Source organism: Pavona decussata, unplaced genomic scaffold, assembly GCF_977016875.1.
Source record: "Pavona decussata unplaced genomic scaffold, jaPavDecu1.1 SCAFFOLD_38, whole genome shotgun sequence".
NCBI classification, from domain to species: domain Eukaryota; kingdom Metazoa; phylum Cnidaria; class Anthozoa; order Scleractinia; family Agariciidae; genus Pavona; species Pavona decussata.
In genome coordinates, this window is record NW_028145460.1 from 1,240,017 (window position 1) to 1,253,945 (window position 13,929).

At 40.6% G+C, this 13,929-nt stretch overlaps 1 protein-coding gene across 1 annotated transcript; it reads left to right on the top strand.

Annotated features, from left to right (window-relative positions):
* Positions 1 to 4,950: 4,950 nt before the first annotated feature.
* Positions 4,951 to 7,190, top strand: LOC146483487 (importin subunit alpha-6-like). The gene is made up of 4 exons (XM_085105598.1): positions 4,951 to 5,232; positions 5,357 to 5,446; positions 6,850 to 6,946; positions 7,153 to 7,190. The coding sequence occupies exons 1-4, from the start codon at positions 5,110 to 5,112 to the stop codon at positions 7,188 to 7,190; spliced, it is 348 nt and encodes a 115-aa protein (XP_084961724.1). The 5' UTR covers positions 4,951 to 5,109.
* The last annotated feature ends 6,739 nt before the right edge of the window (positions 7,191 to 13,929 follow it).

Consider the following 13,929-nt stretch of genomic DNA (forward strand, 5'->3'; position numbering starts at 1 on the left):
AAAAATGCTGAAATAAGACCTTCATTTAGCTACAAAATAATGCTAGAACAACGAGAGGAAAGAAGGCTACTTAATTCTTGAAAGTCGGAACAACTCGTGATCTGTTCTAGCGCATTTTGGAAACAAAAGTGCGAGAACTTGAGAAACGTTTGCCTAAGACTTTTCAAGTTTCAATCCATTCCAACCTACTCTGTTTCTGGTCAGAGGCACTAATAAACAGTTTTATTGCACTGGGGTGATAATTTATAACAAAACTAGACAACTATATTTTGTTTTTGCCAAACAGACAAACATTTTTTGGGTTCTGAAATGACATCGAATTCGCGTGATACTTCCCCTCTAAATTATTAATTCCTTACGCATGCAGATGATTATTCAATATTCAGTTAACCGACAAAGGACAGCGCCTATTCTCAACAACCCACAAACATTTGTGCCAAGGGAGTAAAAACCAAGCAAATTAAACAAGTCAGCAAACATGAATACAACGATCAATGGATCAAACAACTGCAATCCTCTGAATTCTACAACAACAGTGATCGGCAAAACCGTTCTTTACTGCATAATCGTTGTGGTTTCACTGGTCGGAAACTGTTTTATTGGAATTATTTTTTACAGAACTCAGGTAATGAGAACACCCGTGAACTTTTACATCGTAAACATGGCCATGTCTGACTTGCTGTATCCAATTTTCTTCATCCCGGGAGCCATAACAGCGATACACACCGAAGCTTGGCTTATTGGTGGTCCCATTGGTGAAGCCTCGTGTAAGATATTCGCCGGCTTTATAGCGGCTGTTTCCAGTGCCGTGTCTATTCAGAGCTTGGTTCTCATAACAGCGGATCGATTCAGAGCTGTTATGTTCCCACTTCGTTCTCCACTCATCAATTCAAAGCAATGCCCCTACGTGATCCTCGCTACGTGGGTTGTCGCGATAGCTTTCAGTTGGCCATTTTTATTCGCCCAAGAGCTTGTTAAATACCGAGGAAAGCTGATGTGTCTGAGCCGGTGGGAAGGCATCTTTGAAGATTCATCAACCGTCAAAATATATATTGTATCATTGTTTACGGTATTATTTTACATCCCTTTCATCTTATTAGCATTAATGTACTCCGCCATCCTTTTTAAACTGAAGTCACAGAAGATTCCAGGTGAACAATCCGACAGCGGTGCCGAGGAAAAGCGCGCGAAAATAAACAGAAAGGTGCTAAAGATGGCCATTGCTATCGTGTTAGTGTTTATAATATGCTGGCTACCAGGAAGCATCATTACCTTGCTAGTTTTATTGGCATGGGACAGGCCTCCTTGTAGTATCTCACGCTACTCGTTTCTTGCTTACTTCGTATCTCACGCAAATTGTGCTATAAACCCTTGTGTTTGTTTCCTTTTTTGTGGAAACTATCGCCAAGGGCTAAAGAGACTGCTCAACAAATTCACATAGTTAAAGCCGGAGTGTAAATGTTTAAAAGCAAGATATAATATACCATTTGAAAATATGGTTTGCCGGCGAGTTCTATATACAAATATTTAACAATTATACTGCGAAATCGCGGTGATTATCGCCTGACACTTAGCCGACGAGGCCGTAGAATCAGGGGAATTCCACACAAGATTGAGCAGAATAATTATTTTTTTATTCAACACACAGATAACAGAGCACATTTTTATTTCAGAAAAGCTGGTAGCGATCAGTTTATTTTGCCTTTTTTTGCCCAATACACGAAACTACGAAACTACGCCTTTTTTTGGCCAATACACGAAACTACGTATATCGCAGGATATCTGTTGACTACGGACGAAGACTATTCAGTGCACCATGGCGATATTTGGGCAGTGTTAGAATGTGTTGAATAATAAGAAGTAACATGATTGGACAAGGTTGAGCAAAAATATCGTGATTTGTCAGTGGCGAACAGACCAATTATTTTGTCGAAGCCGAAGGCTGAGGCAAATAATTGATCCGCGAGACACTGACAAATCACGATATTTTGCGATAACTCCTAGTTCTGATAATTGCTTTATCATTCGATTACGCGCGCGCTGCCTTGCAGGAGTCTGCCATTTTACACGCAAGAGCGTGGTTTCAGTTACGCATGAGCAGGATCATTTGCAGCAAAACAGTTTGACAGTGATGCACATGAACTGACCATTATTTGTGGGCAGTTATTTGCAGGTCACGCGGTTTGCTCTCTCCACAATATTTTAAAGAATAAATGCCGTTCAAAATCTTATCTAAATTTGTGAGTTACTTTATTTATATTACATTGAGCGTTGCTATAAAACTTCATTTTGCGCCAGAAAACGAGTTATTACAATTTGCGTTACTGTAACAGTTTGCGTCGTAAATCATTGCACTTCGGCGTTAATATAACATTTAGCGTAATAAAACCTTGCAGTCTGCGTTACTATTACATTTTGAGCCAGTTATTTGTCTCTGAACCTGAGTCTCCTATAGCTAAGTCGTAGAGCATCCGAACTAGTAATCCGGCGAAAGGTCTTAGGTTCGACTCCTGACAGGAGCACTCGGATTTTCATTTTCCGAGCATGTCTGTGTCCCTTACTAAAAAAAGAAAACATCTATATCATTTATTACAATTTCTTATCTAGCACCTGTTTAATTAGAATATTTTTAAATATTTCTTAAAAGAAATACTTGAGGTCTGTGTGAAGCTCGATTAAATACACTTTGCGCAGTCTACTTTGGCCGCTGATACTCATAATTGAGGGTCATTAGCTCACTGGATCTTGCGTTATAACATTATCCATCCATAGAGTTATTACATTTTACTTTGGCGGACTCCTTTATTACTCTTTTTGGGCGTCAATTGTTAGTACTTTTTTTGCGGTAAGTGTTGCAATCTGCTGCGTAACGTATACTTATCAGAACAACTGCTAAAATTACACAAAGGACAAAAGCAAAGTTGTCGGGACAAGATTCACGAGGCCATCGTCATTTTATAATTTTTAATTTTGAACTTGAAATTTTTTTTTTTAACCGTATAATCGCTGTGGTTTCCCTGGTCGGAAACTGTTTTATTGGAATAATTTTTTACAGAACTCAGGCAATGAGAACACGTCGGTAAACTTTTTCATCGTAAACATGGCCATGTCAGACTTGCTGTATCCAATTTGCTTCATACCGGAAGCCAAAACAGCGATACACAGCGAAGCTTGGCTTATTGGTGGTCCCATTGGTGAAGCCTCGTGTAAGAAATTCACCGAACTTGAAAATGGTATCCGGCATGACGACTCCTATCCTCGGAGACCCAGGGGCAGTTAGTGGGGTAAACTGAGGGAGTTTCGTTACCCTACTAACTGCCCCTGGGTCTCCAAAGATGGACGACTCCGAGACGTCGTTTGATTTTGTCGTTGAGTTTTACTGGCTAATTGTTTCTTAACCAAAGATTATTCCTCTTCATATGAGCCCGGTCGACCGGGCTGGCTCGGTTTCCGAGATCTCGCTTCGCCACTCTTTTCTTTACAAAAATTTCGATGTGTTCATATGAGAAGGCGGGCTGGCCCGGTTACCGAGATCTCGGTTTTTGCGACCGAGATCTCGGTAACCGAGCTGGAAATTTTTCCCATATGAACACTCCAGCCTGGATACCGGGACGAAACAATTTTAACCGAGCATGGCTCGTAAGGTCGCTGACAAGTCAGGGAAATTGTTTTTATACAGGGTTAACCCCACGATTTCCCTATTCAGGATGTTTTTGTATTTGTGTTGAACGCGGGTCCACGGGTATTTTGGGCCTTTAGGACATTTTTCATCTCGGTAACGGGGATTAAATTTCGCATATGATCAGAAGACAAAATTCGTCCCGCCTTCCGGGCCAGCCCGGTAACCGGGCTCATATGAAAAGGCCCTAACAATAGGCTACTGTTCAGAAACAATACTTGGGAGGATATCTTAACTTGGGCGGCCGTTCTTAACGAAATATTGGAAAAGAAAAAGTAAAATGCAGTACATATATACCCCCCAGCTGTTCAGTCAACGTTTCTTCGTTAGTAACGTACACTGTATATCAAAAGAGGATGTACAGGACGAAGAAAACCGGGCAAAAACCGGCCGGACAAAACTTTTTAAGTCTGAAAAATTTTGTCCTGCCGGCATATTCTCGGAAAAAGAAAATCCGAGTTCTCCGGCCAAGTGGAGATGAAATTTCCAGGAAATGATTTTACGGTGAAGCTAGATCAAGCATCCCTACCAAGGATAAAATTGGAAGGTGATTATTGCAATAAATTATTCGTTTCAATAATCCACAGTTCAAATAGCTTCCCACACGGTCATTTTTAGAGCGGTCATATGTCTCCAAGGAGCCGAATGTTTATCGGATAAAAGCAAGGCTTCATGTGTCTAGCTCGCCAAGAGAAAATTCCTAATCCATATGTAGTTCTATGTCAGAACGGTCATCTGCATTTTATTAATTTTCTCCAACCAGTGTCAGAATATAAAAATACGTAGCGAGGTGTTCAGTATTTTGGAACAGAAAAGGGGAAAAACTTGAAGGTTACAGCAAATTGGAAACTGTCAAATATTGTAAAGCGCCTGACCATTAAGTTTTAAAACTAAATAAAAATTCTTCATCCGGGAGAGAGTTTCAGTTTGGACTTTGCCTCAGCTGGCTTCATTACAACCTGAAGGTTTCATTCTTGGTAAGAGGAATGAAATCAGTATGGCAACAATCAAGTTAGTTTGACTTAGCTTCTTTTAAGTCAAGAAAATTAAAAGATCTGCCTTGCCTTGTATAAACGAAGGACTTCGAGCTTATTTTTTTTTTTTCGTTCATATGCTACAAATTGCCAGCTTTAATAGCTTCCGTGAACCTCATTGTAACATTTTTTTCAAGTAAATTTAAAGAACTGCCTTGTAAGACATGTACATCGAGTGTTTTTTTTTTTTTTCGTGCATGCTTCAAATTCAAACTGCCAGCTACTCAGTTTTGCGCGAGACTGGAGCCCACAGATGTTGCGCAAGCGCACATTTTCATGTGGAAGCACGCCACCCAGAGTAGAGCCGAAAAATTTCGCCAAGACATTTTCAATTTCGCGGTTCATAGCCGTCTTTTCTTTGTAAGATTTTGTGCTTTCCCTTGATCCGTCTTGAAGATGGCGACTCGGGCGAATGCACGACTGAAATCCTACAAGAACAAGGCCTTAGATTCCACAGAAATGAGACGAAGGCGCGAAGAAGAAGGGGTACAAATTCGTAAGGCCAAGCGTGAGGAACAAGTGAGTATTAAATGTACAAAAATGACAGCGTGCTTTTCTACACGATATCTCGATCGATTCTGCTTCTGACTTCGTCTTTGGATAATATGACTGTTTTTGTGTCGCCTTTGGTGTGTTTTCGCAGATGTTTAAGCGTAGAAATGTTGATGTGACAAAATCTTCAAGTCAAGGTTCTGAACTGGAGGCGCTGCTCACCACGGACCACGTTGGTCAGGTAAAAAGCTACTTCGGTGTCGCAATTCAAATCCTGCTCGAGGTACCTTTGTCTGTAGTGTAAGTTATCGTTGGGAATTCTCCAGATTTTGATAAGGAGAGTTTTTTTTAAATAGTTGTTTAGCTTTAATATTTCGAAACAAGTTTTAATTTAAAATTTTGGCACATGCAGCCAATCAATTCTTCCTTCATTTGAATCCGGAAAAAATGAAAGTTGAGAAACATCAATGGACTTCTGGACTATTTAACTTTGTCATTTCATAGGAATAAAGCTTATGCCTTATATTTTAGTTTATAAATTTCACTTGTGAAAATCGCCTTATATGCACGTATAGGTATAGAATACATTTCATTTTGTTCGCTAAAATTTAGGATAATTTCTTAATTCCACGTCACGAATGGTAAAAGTCATTTCATTTGGTATGATGACCTTTCGTGAACGTTAGGTAACAACTTAAATGATGCTTGCGTACTTACATCAAATTCATTTTTGTTGTTTGTGATTTGTTGTTTGTGAACCTGTACATTTGTTTGTTTTAGACTACTCAAAATAAACAAATTTCCCATTTGATTGAGCATTTTAAATTAGCACTCATTGGTAAACACTAAGATTCTTGAGTAATAAAGAAAGTTGCAATATTTCTTCTAAGCAAGAGCTTGTGCAATTACTTTTATGAAACCTCTCAATAACAACAACAACAACGTTATTTTATTACAAGCAAATAAATTAATGCAAAACATACTTCCACCCGCATGTAGTTAACTAATTGAGGCGGGGAAAGAAAGAAAAGAGAAATTACGAATATCATACTAGTTAAAATTGTAACTAAATTACAACACTAGCTTTAATAAGTAAGGTAACTGTAATTATTAAGAATTATGGAAGAAATAGAAATTGTGAAATAATGACTTGCGTACCTAGCTTTGTTAGGTCTTGCTGGAGTATGAATGCCATCTGAATTTCAAGTCGAGTTGTGCCATGCTACTTAATTACTACTAAATTTGAAATTCAGTAATTAAGAAAATTATTTGATAAGATTTCTATACCCTTGTCCTTTGGTATTCGCCATGTTTAAAGTTGGTTCAAAGTTTGGTCGACTCTATCTGCACTAAGATATTTACATAATTACAAAAGAAACAAAATGTCTATAATATTGTTTTCACTCATTTATATTCAAACCATGAAGAAACAGCCACTTTACCTTGATAATGATGGCAGTATCATCGAAACGTCATACAGCATTAGTTGGAATTTTTGTACCGAAGTTTTTCAGTAAAACCTCTAGTCATATAATGTCACAATTTTAATGTTTTGCTATTACTTGTTAGATTAAAGTTTAATGTGCTAACACTAAGTGGAAAATATTTTTGGCATGAAATTTGAAATGAGTTTGTATTTTGTAGGGAATATTTTCTCCAGATGTAGTTGAAGCCTTGTACTCAGAGGATCCAGAAAAACAGTTGGCAGCTATGCAAAAATTTAGAAAACTACTTTCCAAAGGTTTGTACAATAATTTAATTGAATTAGCATGTTTTAAGTGTAAGCCATGCTGTTCAAGCTGCATTTATATAATTTTTTTTATATTTACAGTGAAAATACGTGGTGCGTTCCACGTTTTAATCTGTGAATAATTTTCAACGAACGAACCATATTGTTTGTTTCAAATGTGCAATGTTAAATTGATTATTGTAATCTTTCAACCGTAGCCTCATTGGAAATCTCGAATGTTGATTGGTTTACATGACAGTAGAGCCTAATATAGAAGTCAGAGCGTTCTACAGTAATGTTTAGTATTGGTGAAACACGACCAAATTGTGATGCAAATGAACAACAGGACCACGCAGAAGGGACAAGACATATTCACCGACGGAGATTAAACAACGAAACTCCTTAACAACGAGAAAGTGCGAGCAGCGAAGATGAAGGAGACACCAGGAAAGCACAGAGCAAAGGCAACATCGCTTGGCTCAGCAAAGACACCGCCGTCAGGAAGAAACACAAGAGCAGAGGAACCGCAAACAGGCCCGTAGCGGGGGGAGGGGCAGGGGGGGCTTGAGCCCCACCTCCCCCCCCCCCCCGAATTTTTGGAAGTTAAAAAGCAATGTGCCCAAAAATATATAATTAAAACAAATTAATTTTGAATTCTGACGCTGCAAGTGCCTTTCCACAACCTTTAATAGTCTTTCAGTTTCCTGTCAGTTTCCTTCGCTAACAGGCACTCCTATCTTGTGAATCGGAAATAAGAATCAAAATGGATTGAAATCAACAATCTGAAGCCGTGAAAGCTATCGACATAAACTACTTGCTTTCTAAGACATCCGCTCATTTTAAGCAATACAAATGTCCCTAGTTAATAACAATTTAGTGTTCCTGCGTTGTCACACAAAAAGGCCACACAAATACTGATGTCCTCAAGACCAGAGAAAAAAAATTTTCCTGCAGTCGGATTCTTACTGCCCGATTCCAAATTTAAAAAGAGAAAGAAAAATTTGTCGTCGTTTGTCTACGTCCTCCTTCAAACCTGAAATTAGGAAACTTCACCTAGTAGTCCACGTTAAAGAAAAGGCAACAACATTTACCTAAGAGTGTGATCCAAGTGCAAAGTTATTGTTTTACTTACTAAATCTACCGGTTTTTTTTATGTTCTCGTTGCGTCTTAAACTCCCAAATCAGTCTGTTTTTGAGTGACGGTGGGGGGGGGGGGGGGGAGTAGTTTTGTTTGACCATTTCGCTAAGCCCCCTCCGTTGTTTTAGCCTTGCTACGAGCCTGGCAGCTTGGAGTATCACAGGCAGTACAACCCGTTAGCCTGCGAACAGCAGACGTATTTCCGGTCGTACCTCCGAAAAATAACGTCTGCGATCTCGAGCTCCGAAACGATTTCCGTGACGTCAATAGTTCTTCACCAATCAGAATGCGGCTCTTCTGTTTGTGGAGCCAACACGCGTGGGCTTTACGTGGGGATCTCGATGTCCGCGAGAAAAACATAATGGCGGAAGATGGGGAGAGTTCACTAGCTAGACCAAGCGTTTCCCAAAGTATGTGACATTTTCGGCTTTGAGAAGCTTAACCCTTTGAATATTAAACTGGAATGATTAAACAAATGTTTTCTGAAGTAAAATAATATCGTTACCTATTAATCATTTGCCGAAAAACACACTTGAACGCAAAAATTGCTACAATTCACGGCATGTTGATGAAGACCTTTGGCATATCAAATTTCAACCCGCTGATGCAAATTGTCCTTGATTACGCATCTGTCGCTTCTCAAACGCATATATGGATTCACAAAGTGTCAAAAATCAACAAAAAGCTTTTCCAACAAAACATTTTGTTGAAATAAACAATACATTTGCTATTAGAGGCAAAAACCTTTCAGTTTTTTCGCGTGAGTGCAAACACGCATGTAAAATTTGAAGACACTCCGTGTTTGTTCAAAGGCGGATCACTCGGAGTAAATTCGTGCACGTTTGCGATGAAAATTACAGAAGTTACAGAATTCTGGTTCAAATCATCACTTAAACTATTTGTTAAAAGCAAATCAACATCGGAAAACAAAAGCGACATATCGCGAGGTTCTCGCTGCCGACGTAAACAGACAAATCGACTCCAAGTGAGCGATGAATTAACGCACCAATCTCCAGTTCACTCTTACCAAAGATATTCACTTTCTTCTTCAGACTGAGAATTTTATCCTTACACAAAAAACAATCTCCTTCGGCCGAGGTAACTTTTTTCGACGTTTCCGCACTCATGGCTACTTATGCCGCTTCTGAAACAGTTGTCGGTCCTCGCGATTTTGCGGGTGTTATCAATAACATCTTTCTATCACTCAATTTCATTGGTCGAGTAAAGAAGAAAAGAAATGACGTCACGGAAATCGTTTCGGAGCTCGAGATCGCAGACGTTATTTTTCGGAGGCACGACCGGAAATACGTCTGCTGTTCGCAGGCTAGTTGAACGTGAGCTTCGATTAACTTTGAAGAAACCAGGCAAAACGACTGATTAATAAGACCGAACAGGAACGAGATTTACGATTACAAACGCTTCGGACAAACCAGGAAAAACGACTAATTAATGAGACTGAACAGGAACGAGACTTGCTATTACAAGCGCTTCGGACAAACGAAGAACAACGACTAATTAATAAGGGATCATTATCAGTAGCTGGGCACAGACTCTTATGTAAAAAATAACACAAAAAATTGTAAAAAATAACACAAAAAATTAATAGAACACTCCTTATGTAAATCGTCTCACTTATAGAGCGACTATGATCTATAACCAGTGAATTTATAAACCCCCGAACATAAGGATTTACAACCCCCGAAAGTAGGTAATTATAACCCCCGAAAATAAGGTTTTACCATTTCCTAAACGTAAGGATTAACAACTCCCGAACGTAAGGTTTTACAAATCCCGAACGTAAGGATTTACAACCCCCAAACGTAAGGACTTACAACCCCCAAACGAAAAGAATTACAACCCCCGAACGCAAGGATTAACAAACCCCAAACTTAACGATTTAAAACCCCCAAAACAAACGATTTACAAACCCCGAACGTAAGGATTTACAGCCCCCGAACGCAAGGATTTAAAACCCCCAAACATAAGGAATTTCAACCCCCGAACGTAAGGACTTCCAGCCCCCAAACGCATGGATTTAAAAACCCCAAACATAAGGATTTTCAACCCCCGAACGTAAGGACTTCCAACCACCGAACGTAAGGATTTACAACCCCCTAACGTAAGGATTTACAACCCCCGAACGTAAGGACTTACAACCACCGAACGTAAGGACTTACAACCCCCGAATGTAAGGATTTTCAACCCCCGAACGAAAGGAATTACAACCCCCAAACGTAAGGATTTACAACCCCCGAACGTAAGGATTTACAACCCTCAAACGAAAGGATTTAGAACCCCGGAACGTAAGGATTTACAACCCCCAAACGTAAGAACTTACAACCCCCGAACGTAAGGATTTATAACCCCCGAACGTAAAAACTTAAAACCCCGGAACGTAAGGATTTACAACCCCCGAACGTAAGAATTTACATCCCCCGAACGTAACGACTTAAAACCCCCGAAAGTAAGAAATAAAACTTTTGAACGTAAGAATTTACAACCACCGAACGTAAGAAATACAACCCCCGAACGTAAGGATTTACAACCCCCAAACGTGAGGATTTATAACCCCCGAACGTAAAGATTTACAACCCTCAAACGAAAGGATTTAAAACCCCGGAAAGTAAGGATTTACAACCCCCGAACGTAAAAACTTAAAACCCCAAACGAAAGGATTTATAACCCCCGAACGTAAGGATTTACAACCCCTGAACGTAAAGACTTACAACCCCCGAACGTAAAGATTTACAACTCCTAAACGTAACGACTTATAACCCCCGAAAGTAAGAAATAAAACCCCTGAACGTAAGGATTTACAACCCCCAAACGTAAGGATTTACAACCCCCGAACGTAAGGACTAACAACCCCCAAACGTACGGATATACAACCCCCGAACGTAACGACTTACAACCACCGAAAGTAAGAACTTACAACCCCTGAACGTAATGTATTACAACCCCCGAACGTAAGTATTTACAACCCCAAAACATAAGGATTTACAACCCACAAACGTAATGATTTAAAACTCCCGAACGTAGGGAATTACAACCCCCGAGCGTAAGGATTTACAAACCCCAGACGTCAGGACTTACCACCCCCGAACGTAAGGATTTACAACCCTCGAACGAAACGATTTAAGACCCCCGAAAGTAAGAATTTACAAGCCCAAAACATAAGGATTTACATCCCCCAAACGTAAGGACTTACAACCCCGGAACGTAAGGATTTGCAATCCCCGAACGTAAGGATTTGCAGCCCCCGAAGATAAAGATTTACAACCCCCAAACGTAAGAATTTACAACCCCAAAAAGAAAGGATTTACAATCCATGAACGTAAAGATTTGCAGCCCCCGAAGGTAAGGATTTACAACCCCCAAACGTAAGGACTTACAACCACCGAACGTAAGGATTTACAACCCCCGAAAGTAAGGATTTATAACTCCCAAACGGAAGAAATCACAACCCCCAAACGTAAGGACTTACAACCACTGAAAGGGAGGATTCACAATCCCCAAACGTAAGCACTTACAACCACCAAACGTAAGGATTCACAACCCCCAAACGTAAGGACTTACAACCACCGAACGTAAGGATTCACAACCCCGAAATGTAAGCACTTAAAACCACCAAACGTGAGAATTCACAACCCCCAAAAGTAAGGATTTAAAACCCCCGAACGTAAGGACTTACAACCACCGAACGTAAGGACTTACAACCCCCAAACGTAAGGACTTACAACCCCCAAACGTAAGGACTTACAACCCCCGAACGAAAGGATTCACAACCCCCAAATGTAAGGATTTACAACCCCCAAACGTAAGGACTTAAAACCCCCAAACGTAAGGATTCACAACCACCGAACGTAAGGATTCACAACCCCGAAACGTAAGGACTTACAACCACCAAACGTAAGGATTCACAACCCCCAAACGTAAGGACTTACAACCACCGAACGTAAGGATTCACAACCCCGAAATGTAAGCACTTAAAACCACCAAACGTGAGAATTCACAACCCCCAAACGTAAGGATTTAAAACCCCCGAACGTAAGGACTTACAACCCCCAAACGTAAGGACTTACAACCCCCAAACGTAAGGACTTACAACCCCCGAACGTAAGGACTTACAACCCCCAAACGTAAGGACTTACAACCCCCAAACGTAAGGACTTACAACCCCCGAACGTAAGGATTCACAACCCCCAAACGTAAGGATTCACAACCCCCAAATGTAAGGATTTACAACCCCCAAACGTAAGGACTTAAAACCCCCAAACGTAAGGATTCACAACCACCGAACGTAAGGATTCACAACCCCCAAACGTAAGGATTCACAACCCCCAAATGTAAGGATTTACAACCCCCAAACGTAAGGACTTAAAACCCCCAAACGTAAGGATTCACAACCACCGAACGTAAGGATTCACAACCCCCAAACGTAAGGACTTACATCCACCGAACGTAAGGATTCACAACCCCCAAACGTAAGGACTTACAACCACCGAACATAAGGATTTACAACCTTCAAACGTAAGAACTTGCAACCCCCGAACGTAAGGATTTATAACCCCCGAACGGAAGAATTTACATCCCCCGAACGTAAGGACTTATAACCCCCGAACGTAAGGATTTACAACCCCTGAACGTAAAGACTTACAACCCCCGAACGTAAAGATTTACAACCCCCAAACGTACGGACTTATACCCCCGAAAGTAAGAAATAAAACCCCTGAACGTAATGATTTAAAACCCCCAAACGTAAGGATTTACAACCCTCGAACATAAGCACTAACAACCCCCAAATGACGGATATAAAACCCCCGAACGTAACGACTTACAACCCCCGAACGTAAGGATTTACAACCCTCAAACGTAAGAACTTACAACCCCCGAACGTAAGGATTTATAACACCCGAACGTAAAAACCTAAAACCCCCGAACGTAAGGATTTACAACCCTCGAACATAAGCACTAGCAACCCCCAAATGACGGATATACAACCCCCGAACGTAACGACTTACAACCACCGAAAGTAAGAACTTCCATCCCCTGAACATAAGCTATTACAACCCCCGAACGTAAGTATTTACAACCCCAAAACATAAGGATTTACAACCCACAAACGTAATGATGTACAACTCCCGAACGTAGGGACTTACAACCCCCCGAACGTAAGGATTTACAACCCTCCAACGAAAGGATTTAAAACCCCCGAAAGTAAGAATTTACAAGCCCCGAACATAAGGATTTACATCCCCCAAACGTAAGGACTTACAACCCCGGAACGTAAGGATTTGCAATCCCCGAACGTAAGGATTTGCAGCCCCCGAAGATAAAGATTTACAACCCCCAAACGTAAGAATTTAAAACCCCAAAAAGAAAGGATTTACAATCCATGAACGTAAAGATTTGCAGCCCCCGAAAGTAAGGATTTACAACTCCCAAACGTAAGGATTTACAGCCCCCAAACGTAAGGACTTACAACCCCCAAACGAAAGGACTTACATCCCCCGAACGCAAGGATTAACAACCCCCAAACTTAACGAGTTAAAACCCCCAAAACAAACGATTTACAAACCCCGAACGTAAGGATTTACAGCCCCCGAACGCAAGGATTTAAAACCCCCAAACATAAGGATTTTCAACCCCCGAACGTAAGGACTTACAACCACCGAACGTAAGGATTTACAACCCTTAAACGAAAGGATTTATAACCCCTAAACGTAAGGATTCACAACCCCCAAATGTAAGGATTTACAACCCCCAAGCGTAAGGATTCACAACCACCGAACGTAAGGATTCACAACCCCCAAACGTAAGGACTTACAACCACCGAACGTAAGGATTCACAACCCCC

What these genes read in the sequence shown, in the direction of transcription:
- LOC146483487 (XM_085105598.1), top strand. Translation starts at nt 5,110, where the DNA reads ATGGCGACTCGGGCGAATGCACGACTGAAATCCTACAAGAACAAGGCC. An exon ending in CCACGGACCACGTTGGTCAG is followed by an intron (nt 5,447 to 6,849) that starts GTAAAAAGCTAC and finishes TGTATTTTGTAG; the next exon opens with GGAATATTTTCTCCAGATGT. An exon ending in TAGAAAACTACTTTCCAAAG is followed by an intron (nt 6,947 to 7,152) that starts GTTTGTACAATA and finishes TTTCAACCGTAG; the next exon opens with CCTCATTGGAAATCTCGAAT.